Consider the following 12,407-nt stretch of genomic DNA (forward strand, 5'->3'; position numbering starts at 1 on the left):
ACACCCACACTGCAGTGACTCGGTAGCAGTCAGCACACTCACACTGCAGTGACTCCATAGCATTCAGCACACTCACACTGCAGTGACTCGGTAGTATTCAGCACACTCACACTGCAGTGACTCGGTAGCAGTCAGCACACCCACACTGCAGTGACTGCGGTAGCATTCAGCACACCCACACTGCAGTGACTCGGTAGCAGTCAGCACACTCACACTGCAGTGACTCGGTAGCATTCAGCACACTCACACTGCAGTGACTCAGTAGCATTCAGCACACTCACACTGCAGTGACTGCAGTAGTATTCAGCACACCCACACTGCAGTGACTGCGGTAGCATTCAGCACACCCACACTGCAGTGACTGCGGTAGCATTCAGCACACCCACACTGCAGTGACTCGGTAGCAGTCAGCACACTCACACTGCAGTGACTCGGTAGCATTCAGCACACTCACACTGCAGTGACTCAGTAGCATTCAGCACACTCACACTGCAGTGACTGCAGTAGTATTCAGCACACCCACACTGCAGTGACTCGGTAGCAGTCAGCACACTCACACTGCAGTGACTCGGTAGCAGTCAGCACACTCACACTGCAGTGACTGCAGTAGCAGTCAGCACACTCACACTGCAGTGACTGCGGTAGCAGTCAGCACACTCACACTGCAGTGACTGCGGTAGTATTCAGCACACCCACACTGCAGTGACTCCATAGCAGTCAGCACACCCACACTGCAGTGACTGCAGTAGCATTCAGCACACCCACACTGCAGTGACTCGGTAGCAGTCAGCACACCCACACTGCAGTGACTCGGTAGCAGTCAGCACACTCACACTGCAGTGACTCCATAGCAGTCAGCACACTCACACTGCAGTGACTCGGTAGTATTCAGCACACCCACACTGCAGTGACTGCGGTAGCATTCAGCACACCCACACTGCAGTGACTCGGTAGCAGTCAGCACACTCACACTGCAGTGACTCGGTAGCATTCAGCACACTCACACTGCAGTGACTCCGTAGCATTCAGCACACTCACACTGCAGTGACTGCAGTAGCATTCAGCACACCCACACTGCAGTGACTGCGGTAGCATTCAGCACACCCACACTGCAGTGACTGCGGTAGCATTCAGCACACCCACACTGCAGTGACTCGGTAGCAGTCAGCACACTCACACTGCAGTGACTCGGTAGCATTCAGCACACTCACACTGCAGTGACTCAGTAGCATTCAGCACACTCACACTGCAGTGACTGCAGTAGTATTCAGCACACCCACACTGCAGTGACTCGGTAGCAGTCAGCACACTCACACTGCAGTGACTCGGTAGCAGTCAGCACACTCACACTGCAGTGACTGCAGTAGCATTCAGCACACTCACACTGCAGTGACTCGGTAGTATTCAGCACACTCACACTGCAGTGACTGCAGTAGCATTCAGCACACTCACACTGCAGTGACTGCAGTAGCATTCAGCACACCCACACTGCAGTGACTCGGTAGCAGTCAGCACACTCACACTGCAGTGACTGCAGTAGCATTCAGCACACCCACACTGCAGTGACTCGGTAGCAGTCAGCACACTCACACTGCAGTGACTGCGGTAGCATTCAGCATACTCACACTGCAGTGACTGCGGTAGCATTCAGCACACTCACACTGCAGTGACTATGGTAGCATTCAGCACACTCACACTGCAGTGACTGCAGTAGTATTCAGCACACCCACACTGCAGTGACTGCAGTAGCATTCAGCACACCCACACTGCAGTGACTCGGTAGCAGTCAACACACCCACACTGCAGTGACTGCGGTAGCATTCAGCACACCCACACTGCAGTGACTCGGTAGCAGTCAGCACACTCACACTGCAGTGACTCAGTAGCATTCAGCACACTCACACTGCAGTGACTGCGGTAGCATTCAGCATACTCACACTGCAGTGACTGCGGTAGCATTCAGCACACCCACACTGCAGTGACTGTGGTAGCAGTCAGCACACTCACACTGCAGTGACTCCATAGCAGTCAGCACACTCACACTGCAGTGACTCGGTAGTATTCAGCACACTCACACTGCAGTGACTGCGGTAGCAGTCAGCACACTCACACTGCAGTGACTGCAGTAGCAGTCAGCACACTCACACTGCAGTGACTCCATAGCAGTCAGCACACTCACACTGCAGTGACTGTGGTAGTATTCAGCACATCCCATACTCCCTTCTATGAGTCCAACCACCTGTTTAGTTTATCAGAGAGAAGCAGCCCGCAGGTGTCCTCTGCCTTAGAACTGGATTTAGAGGAGATGAGCTCTGGGCAAAGTCAGATGTGTTTTAAAGCAGTTTGGTCAATCCACACAAGGCAGAGTAGCCAAGAAAAGATGAAAATTCTCTCAAAACCATCAGTCCCTGGTTGGGTGCATGCATTGGCCTAATGTCGCTGCTTCTGTGAGGTAGCTGAACAAATGCTGCTAACAATATTAACAAATGAGACATGCACTAAAGCCAAGGTATAACCTTCCTTTGAGGGGATTTTAGTTTTTGTTTTTAGTGGAATTTGTGTCACTTTCTGCCTGTCATTTTGGGGGTCGGTCTGGGGTTGATAGTTCTTATGTGCTTGCTATCTTGGCAAGACACTTGAGAAACTGGTCTGAGCAGAGATGGGCCCTTTGTGTTGAGGTCCACAGAGTGTCCTCTCGCTATTCTGTAGGCTTAGAACTGACCTGCCCGCCTCTTGCTGCCTCTAAGGCTGGTTCCCATCCCTTAGGCCGTGTTTAGCGTCTCTGAGTGAACAGTCAGACCTTTTCAAACTGCTGCTATGTTCTCTCCTAAGGCCGTCACTGTGAAACCTTCCTGGATGTGTGTCCCCAGAAGCCTTGCCTGAACGGAGGGACTTGTGCTGTGGCTAGCAACATGCCTGATGGCTTCATTTGTCGTTGTCCCCCAGTAAGTGGCCTGCTGCTGATGTAAGAGATGCACCCGCTTCCATATGCTCTATGGAGCTGAGCTTGAGCCAATGTTTTCATGCCCCCCAAGGAGGATGCTAGGGTGGCAGTGCCGTGAAGGTGGTCTGGGCCTTCCCTATGTTTAGTTGTCCCGGCATTCTCAGCAACTAAGCTTCTCAGTCAAGCCTGTCAGCCTTCAGAGCATAAGGGGGAGCCACAAGTGGTCTGCTGTCCCCTTGAAATGAGGCCAGCACCCCTGGCTTCCCAGCCTTGCCCTGGTGCTGTGGCTGCCTCCCTGCCCTGCTAGGTAAGCGCCACTCTGCTTCTGTTCTTTAGCAACGGCAAGGAAGCGCTTCTCAAACCAGAAGGAAGCTTGATTTAGGTTTTGCTGTGCAGATGCCTTTGCCAGTGCCAAAGGCCAGAAGTTCCCTTACAGAGAGAGTCCTGTGTGGGGTGATACTTAGAGGACACCTGTCTAGTAAGGACCTTTTAAAGTGACAGCTTGCCACATTCATCCCGTGAGCCATCAGCCCTTACCCGTTGGCTGACTTGAAGAGGTCATTTCTAGAACACGGGTGACTATTACCCATGACCAGTATTTATCTCCCTAGCAGTGTAGGGGACATGGGCGAGCTCTGAAGTCCACCTGCCATCTTCACTTCCTTGCCATGTCTTACAGGGGTTCTCCGGGGCAAGATGCCAGAGCAGCTGTGGCCAAGTGAAGTGCAGGAGAGGGGAGCAGTGTGTGCACACCGCCTCCGGGCCCCGCTGCTTCTGCCCGAACCCCAAGGACTGCGAGTCAGGCTGCGCCAGTAACCCCTGCCAGCATGGAGGCACCTGCTATCCTCAGCGCCAACCTCCTTATTACTCTTGCCGCTGCTCTCCGCCATTCTGGGGCAGCCACTGTGAGCTCTACACAGCCCCCACCAGCACCCCTCCTGCTACCTGTCAGAGTCAGTACTGTGCTGACAAGGCTCGGGACGGCATCTGTGATGAGGCCTGTAACAGTCACGCCTGCCAGTGGGATGGAGGTGACTGCTCCCTCACTATGGAGGACCCCTGGGCCAACTGCACCTCCTCGCTTCGCTGCTGGGAGTACATCAACAACCAGTGTGATGAACTGTGTAACACTGCAGAGTGCCTGTTTGACAACTTTGAATGCCAGAGGAATAGCAAGACCTGCAAGTAAGAGCCCACGACCTTCGGAGGCTGAAGGGGGCTGTCACTAACACACTCAGTCTCCTCTTCTTGCTCCTAACCACTCCAGTGCTTTGGCCCAAGACGCCTCTGTCTCTCAGATGGTGCCAGCCTTGTCCCTTCGCACGCTGCCCCGTTTTCCCTTGCTGACAGAGGGCCGGGACTGCTCACTGCATAACATCCCCTCTCTCTGCCTATCTCTGCCTTCTCACATGCTGCTCTTGCGACCGTGGGGGAAATAACCTTGGAAGTGGCGTTGCCACTCTCAGGCAGCCTCCAGCCTAGCCTGCTGCAGGATGGATGGAAAGGTCTGTACCACTGTCTCTTTGTGAATTTCTTTCCTTAAGACTAGTTTTTTTCATCTAATTAGGAAGCATGAGCCCAGGGATGAGCTCAGGCCTCTTAGCTCTCCGGTCCTCAGTGTTGCTGACACAGTCCACACAATAACTTTCCTACTAATCAGTGCACTTAACTGCAAGAGAGAGAACCACTTATGCCTCAAAAGGACCTTTGGAGTTCTCATTCTTTTGCCTGACATTTCAGCGGTAGTTGTGTATATACACAACATTGTGTGTGTGTGGTGTGTGTGGTGTGTGTGTGTGTGTGTGTGTATGTGTGTGTGTGTGTGTGTGTGTGTGTGTGTGTGTTGTTGAGGCAGGGTCCCATGAGGCACATTCTGGCCCTAAACTCCTGAGTTTAAACTCCTGATCCTCGTCCTTCTGCCTTCCCGAGTGCATTATAGGCATGTACCACCACACCCCGGTTTTTCTTGGCATTTGAACGAGGGTAAATGAGTTAGATCTCAGATCCTGTATGAACATCTCCCTGCCCCTTACCGTCTGTAATTGTCATACTCTGGAAAGAGAAAGAACCAGATCATCTTGGCACACTCCTCTGACTAGCACTTACATAGCTGGAGATCTGGCCAAGCTTGGACTCCGTCTACTTCTAGTACACCTTTCTCTTACCGAGTCAGTGAAGGAGAGGGAAGTGCGAGCCACGTTGACCTTGGCTTCAGATATGCATTCTTATGCAAAATTCTGCCCTCGTAGTATGATTGGCTGAGTAGGGCCTGCTAAACACGTGCAGGATGATGAGTATGACATTCTTCCCCATTCCAGAGGCATGGAGTAATGTTGAGTGACATAGCTGGATAGCCCATGGTGTTAGGGTACATGATTTATGAGAAGTTTTTCTAGACATTGGGATGCTGAAAATGAACCAGAAAAGATGGGTAGGAAAGTCCAGTCATTCTGAATGGAAGCTGAGGCTCCATGTGTTCTGATGCCCTCCTCCTCTCTCCTGACTAGGTATGACAAATACTGTGCAGACCACTTCAAAGACAATCACTGTGATCAGGGATGCAACAGCGAGGAGTGTGGCTGGGATGGGCTGGACTGTGCTGCGGACCAGCCTGAGAACCTGGCGGAGGGCACCCTGGTCATTGTGGTGCTCCTGCCCCCTGAACAGCTGCTGCAGGATTCTCGAAGCTTCTTGCGGGCCCTGGGCACCCTGCTTCACACCAACTTACGCATTAAACAAGACTCTCAGGGCGCCCTCATGGTGTACCCCTACTATGGGGAGAAGTCAGCTCCCATGAAGAAGCAGAACATGGCACGCAGGTCTCTTCCTGATGAGCCGGAGCAGGAGATGATAGGGTAGGTTTGTGTTTCTGAACCTAGAACTTCCTAAAGAACCAGTGTTTCCAAGCGAATTCATAAAGCTGGGCACTTTGATTCATGGTACAGATATGCAGCCCATCAAAATGAAAAGCTTAAATAGAGAGCCCCCTCATTTCAATCCCACATCTTAGCCTCTTTATCCTATGTAAGGACAAAGATCTGCCTGATTGAAGGGTTCTAAAGATCAGCTAAGCAAGGAAGATACAGGTACTTCTCAAATCTGGAATTTGTAATGTTTCTCCAGAGTTGCCGAGAACCTATATACATAATGCGTCTTTTGGATTCAGTATTGCCTCGTTTTCAAGGCCCTCGTTGGGTGGGTCTGTTGTTCACGTCCCACTGTGTGTTGATGGCCTGTAACTTTCAGCCTTTTCCTTGCCAAGATAGAATGAGTGAGGACCAAGCAGCACTGAGCAGGCAGGGCTGGGGGACCACTAGGACCTCCTTCCCCAGCAGGACCGCTTCCCTGGCTACTTGTTATGTGTCACCCAGCCAGAGGTGTATGTCAGCTGGACTACAGGTCGTGAGCCCTCCCAGGCAGGAGTCTGTGTTCAGCATTTGAAACATCCTACTTTCTGAGTTCTTTCTCCCAAAGGTGGAAAGCTTGATGGTGAAAGAGGGAAGGGCGGACCATGAGCCTTTCTGACTGAGCCGCCAGACCTGACCCTTCATTTCTTCCTCCCATTCTCCCTCTTAGCTCTAAGGTATTTCTGGAAATTGACAACCGACAGTGTGTTCAAGATTCAGACCAGTGCTTCAAGAACACCGATGCTGCAGCTGCTCTCTTGGCTTCTCATGCCATCCAAGGGACCTTGTCCTACCCTCTGGTGTCTGTTGTCAGTGAGTGGCATTAGTGTTGAAGGGGGGCTGCGAAGGGACCTTACTGGGCTCACCCTCGCTGGTAGGAAGAAGTTGTTGTTTCTAATCATTGTCCCTATCTCTGAACTTTCAGGTGAATTGGATGTTCCAGGAAGCGCTCCGCTTCTCTATCTGCTTGCGGTTGCTGTCGTCATTATCCTGTTCATCATCCTGCTGGGGGTCATCATGGCAAAACGAAAGCGCAAGCATGGCTTCCTCTGGCTGCCTGAAGGGTTCACCCTTCGCCGAGACTCTAGCAATCACAAGCGCCGTGAACCTGTGGGACAGGATGCCGTGGGGCTGAAGTAAGAGGATTTTACAATAAGCCACTATTCACAGGGATAAGCAGAGAGGAACAGAAGGGCATATTACTGAATCATAATTTTAGATTCTAAACTCCACCTTTAGTCACCATGACCACAGCTCCCAGTGGCTCGTCCAAGTGTGTGAGCATGGCTGCCTCTTTGGGTGCACACGTGTTGCAGCAACACTCATTCAGCATCTGAGTGGGAGAAAACTTCTGACATAGTCTCTTAGTGAGAAGAGAAAGGATGAATTCTCAGAAATGTCACATTGAACATTACCCATGGGGGTGGTGTGCAGGCTCAGCAGGTGAAAGTGCCCCCACCAAGCCTGCTGACTTAAGTTTGATCCCCAGTGCCCACATGGTGGAAGGACGGAACTGACTTCCTCATGTGCTGTGAGTGCATAATGGAATTAAAGGGGCTGGAGGAATACTTCCATCGTCAAGAACACAAACTAACCTGGGTTAGTTCCCAGCACCCACGTTGTGTGGCTTACAGCTACATTACAGTAATTCCAGCTGCAGTGGGATCTATGGACGCCTGAACTCATATGCTCAGATACACATAGACATAGAAACTTATTTTGAAAAAGTGCTGTGCATCCTATCCTGTTGGACCAAGTCAGAGGATGCATGGGAGTGTGCTGGTAATGTACAGAAAGCCACTGTGTCTGCTCAGCCATAACCTCTGCTCTTGTCTCTCCCCTGAATATCGTCAGAAATCTCTCAGTGCAAGTGTCAGAGGCTAACCTGATTGGTTCTGGGACAAGTGAACATTGGGTTGATGATGAAGGACCCCAGCCAAAGAAAGCCAAGGTAAGCTGTCCCAGGCAAGCCTTATAGCTAGCAGTCATGTGATCACATTCTCGGTTTGTATCGTTCCCAGACATTGGTTTTCCCAGAGCCCCATGAATAGCAGAAGCCCATAGAGCACTGACAGTCTTTGTTGCTCATGTATGTTCTTCAAGAAGCCTCTTAAAGTAGTAAATCAAGCCTGCCTTCTGGCTCAGGTGTCACGCTTATATTTACTGAGTCAGGACTGGTGGTATGGGTGTTCACAGTTCCATTTATGGATATCTCTTTGGCTCTTCTGTAAGAAGAGATGGAGTTATCCAGTAAAGAAAGCCAAGACCATTAACTTCTGGGGAGGTCACTGAGCATGACAGTTAAGAACATTGCTTAAAACCAGCATTCTAGAGGCTGAGTCAAGGGAATCCAAGTTTAAGGCCAGCCTGAGCTACCTCTAAAAACCAAATAAAATAACCAAATGAAAACATATTGCTTTAGTCACCCTGAAAACATATACAGGTATATGAGCAGGTTGTATTTAGGGATATATACGCATTTAACAACAATTAATAATAAAATCAACCTGGATGTGAAAGAGAGCAAGGAGGGGTGTATGGGAGGACTTGGAGAGAGGAGAGAGAAGGGAGAAATGGTGTAATTATAATCTCCAAAAAGTGAAAGCAGTAAAAGCAACAAAAACCATTGCTCTAGTCAGACTACTTGATTGTTGTTACTTAAACCTCCTTGTATTTAATATTTCCTGTCTATAAAATAGCAATAACAATAGTAACAACAATAATAGCTCTTTCCTCTCTGAGTTGCTAGAGTACCTCTTCCCTATCTCCTACTACAGATAAAGAGTTAAGTAAAGGACAGATGCCGATTTCTCCTCATCCTCTCCTCAGTGCTCACTCTGAGTACTGTCCTAAGTGCAGGCAGACAACCTTGAACAGGGCTTATTCCCCTTCTCAGGAGCCTTCCAGTTTAAAGAAACATAAAATAGTATGTGCTTTCTCTCATGTACAGAGTCTATATTTAACTAGTGGAGACAGATAGGACATAACCAGTACACATAAGGGGACTGTTTAGAGGGAGGACAGGAAAGGGGTGTGAGGTGAGTGCATCAGCAAGGTACAATGATATGTTTGTAAGAACACATTGTTTTTCACACTAAATTTAAGTTCTTTTAAAGAAAGAAAGATAACATATGGTCGGCTGGTGATACAGTACCAGGTAGACATACCACACGGTCAGCTGAGAAAAGGGAACCACTTTTTAAGGTCAACAAGATTAAAATCTCATTTCATTTGAAGAGCAAATAGGAGTCAAACAAGATGGAGGAGACCATCATAGGCGCACTCCTCAGCCTTGTCAGCAGCTTCTGGAGGGCTCAGGTTAATAAGAGAAAACTACTTTCCCTCTCCAGGCTGAGGATGAGGCTTTGCTACCTGAAGATGACCCCATCGATCGACGCCCCTGGACACAGCAGCACCTTGAAGCTGCAGACATCCGCCGGACTCCATCCCTGGCGCTCACTCCTCCTCAGGCGGAGCAGGAGGTGGCTGTGCTGGACGTGAATGTCCGAGGCCCAGGTCAGTAGCGGGTCTTACCCTCCATAGTTCTGTGTGCTTGTTCAGTGTTTCTCCACCTGGCCAGCTGCCCCTGCCAATGCCACACACTAAGTAAACTCGAGGAAATGAATGGGTGAGAAATATAGTCGTGCAGAAATTATGAACCTGGAGACAATGACATTGGTTGCTTAGTGGGTAAAAGTATGTGCCATGAAAGCCTGACCACCTGAGTTCAAGCCTCAGAGTCCATGTCAAAGTTGGACAAAGTTGTCCTCTGGCCTCCACATGTGTGTTATGGCACATGTGTGCATGCACACACATGCACATGTGCTCATATACACATACCATACCGGTCATTTATGTGCTAAGGCATATGTGCCCATATCATACACATACAATAAAATAAATAAATATTTAAGTATTTTTTAAATTATGGGCTAGAGAGAGGGCTCAGTGGTTAAGAGCATGTGCTGCTCTTACAGAAGACCTGGTTTCAGTTCCCAGCACCCATTTGGTGACTTACTACCTCAGTTCTAGAGGATCCAACACCATTTTCTAGCCTGCACATGGTTCAGAAATACACGTAGGCAAAACATTCATACTCATTAAATAAATCCTTAATTTGTTTTCAATTTAAAATGCAGATTTCAAAGAAAGGGAAGGATTTTGCAGTGCTTTGTATACAGATATTGAAGGAAAGCAGGCTAATTAATAAAAGTTGGATTTTAGAACAATAGAAAAATAGTATCTGTCTTAGTCACTGGTCTGCTGTTGTGAAGAAACACTGTGACCAAAGAGAAAAAGACAGACAGACAGACAGAAGACGGACAGAGGGACGGACGGAGACGGATAGACAAACAAAGCCTAGCGTGGGATATTGAAACCTCAAAATTCACCCCCTAGTGACACACTTCCTCCAACAAGAGCACACCTAATCCTTCTCAAATACTGTCCCTCCCTGTTAACTAAGCATTCAAGTGTCTGACTCTGCCATTCTTATTTGGACCACCACAGTATCCCTCAGCAGAACATGGGAAACTACTGTAGTTCCTGTCCTACAGGCACACATGTATGTACATTGTCTATTTAAAATTCTATGTGCTTTGAGCTGTCATAATTCCACTTAAACCCAAGCAGAGAAGCTTATCAGTTTAAGGAAGAGCCTCAGGGCCGAAGGCAGCTGCTTTCCTACATTCTTCCCATACCTGGCATTATCATGTAAAACCTGTCAGAGTTACAGAGTGGAGAGTCTGAAGCATCCTGTAGCATGATGGGGACAGCAGAACTGTTGCAGTAATGGGTTAATTTGAATGTGTTTGGAACATTCCCTTCCTACAGATGGGTGTACTCCACTGATGCTGGCTTCCCTCCGAGGAGGCAGCTCTGACCTGAGTGATGAAGATGAGGATGCCGAGGACTCTTCTGCTAACATCATCACAGATTTGGTCTACCAAGGTGCCAGCCTTCAGGCACAGACAGACCGCACTGGTGAGATGGCCCTGCACCTTGCAGCCCGCTATTCAAGAGCTGATGCTGCCAAACGCCTCCTGGACGCCGGTGCAGATGCCAATGCCCAGGACAACATGGGCCGCTGTCCTCTTCACGCTGCGGTCGCAGCAGATGCCCAAGGTGTCTTCCAGGTAAGAGCCAAGAGTTGGTTTGAGTATGAAGGATGAGGTAGCTCAGTGGGTAAGGCATGTCTTGGTTACTTTCCTATCTGTTGTAAAATACCATGTCCAAGGCAACTTATAATAGAAAGAGTTTAATGGAGCCTGTGCCTCCAGAGATTCAGAGTCCATGATGGTGGAGTGAAGACATGGGGGTAGGACAGCTGAGAGCTCACATCTTGAACCACAAAGGAGGTGGAGAGCTGCGGGAGTGCTGCAAGTCTTTTTCAAACCTCAAAGCACGTCCCTGTGACATACCTCCTCCAACAAGGCCATGATTGGCCATTATAGCTTCTAGGGCATAAAGATAACACGCCCCCAGGGACACCTCAGTTTGAATGCTCTTGTTTTGTTCTTTTTCTTCATCTAAGGGAAACTTTTCTCTGCTTCTCTTCTAGATTCTGATCCGCAACCGAGTAACTGATTTAGATGCCAGAATGAACGATGGTACTACCCCCCTGATTCTGGCTGCCCGCCTGGCTGTGGAAGGAATGGTGGCAGAGCTGATCAATTGCCAAGCAGATGTGAATGCAGTGGACGACCATGGTAGGGACAAGGACTTGGCTCAGTCTGCAGAGCGTGTCTCTAAGCAAGAGAATTGCTACCCGCCCCTGAGAGGACTTTTCTCGGATCTGAAATGGAGAGTCCTTTATTCTTTCCCTTCAGTGTGCGGGGCTCCCAGAACTGAGGCGATAGTAGTCCCACATTAAGATGAGAAGGGTTTCTGGTTTTAGTTTTGTCAGTATGAGAGTTCTTAGACCTCAAAGAATGTTCTTGAAAAGTCTGCCTGTGGAATCCTAGCCATAACCACTCTTACTATGGGAGTGGATTCACTGGGCATTATGAGATATCCTAAATATGAAGTTGGCATATAGCATAATGTTTCCTCAGTATGTGAAGCTTGGGCGTGTGGAGGGCATGAACACCAGGGATCCTGTTACCTAGAGATTCCCAGCTTGTGTTGAAATAGTCTGAGAACACAAAGAAAGAAAAATACAAGTGTGCTTTCTGTGGCCTCCCTTGGCCACTGACTTCCTGCTGCTCTCCAGGGAGTTCAGGGTTTCCTGGAAAATAAACAAAAACAAACAACAACCACAGCACTTTCCTTAGTGCTGTACTTATAAAATGTTTCCCCCGCAGGAAAATCTGCCCTCCACTGGGCAGCTGCTGTCAATAATGTGGAGGCGACTCTTTTGCTGTTGAAGAATGGGGCCAACCGAGATATGCAGGACAATAAGGTACAGCTCTTAGCTTAGGCTCTGAGTGCCATCCCAGCAGAGTCTCATTAGGAGGCCACCTGGGGAAACTTGTTGGGGGAGCCGGGTCTAGAGACCCTGAGGGAGGATGCGGGGCTTGTTAGGAGGCAGCCTCTGGTTGTCTGGTGCTCATCTTCCT

General features: G+C 49.2%; 1 protein-coding gene across 1 annotated transcript in view; it reads left to right on the plus strand.

The window, feature by feature from the left end:
- The window catches only part of Notch2 (notch receptor 2), a 134,573-nt gene that overhangs the window by 117,115 nt on the left and 5,051 nt on the right, over positions 1–12,407 (plus strand). Inside the window, exons 24-33 of the mRNA XM_034499834.2 lie at positions 2,833–2,945; positions 3,624–4,129; positions 5,452–5,799; positions 6,521–6,663; positions 6,776–6,986; positions 7,705–7,801; positions 9,201–9,366; positions 10,684–10,985; positions 11,411–11,558; positions 12,153–12,250. Of these exons, the coding sequence (XP_034355725.2) occupies positions 2,833–2,945; positions 3,624–4,129; positions 5,452–5,799; positions 6,521–6,663; positions 6,776–6,986; positions 7,705–7,801; positions 9,201–9,366; positions 10,684–10,985; positions 11,411–11,558; positions 12,153–12,250 (2,132 nt within the window). The remainder of the gene's footprint in view (positions 1–2,832; positions 2,946–3,623; positions 4,130–5,451; positions 5,800–6,520; positions 6,664–6,775; positions 6,987–7,704; positions 7,802–9,200; positions 9,367–10,683; positions 10,986–11,410; positions 11,559–12,152; positions 12,251–12,407) is intronic.

The sequence above is a fragment of the Arvicanthis niloticus genome, chromosome 4 (genome assembly GCF_011762505.2).
Source record: "Arvicanthis niloticus isolate mArvNil1 chromosome 4, mArvNil1.pat.X, whole genome shotgun sequence".
Lineage (NCBI taxonomy): Eukaryota > Metazoa > Chordata > Mammalia > Rodentia > Muridae > Arvicanthis > Arvicanthis niloticus.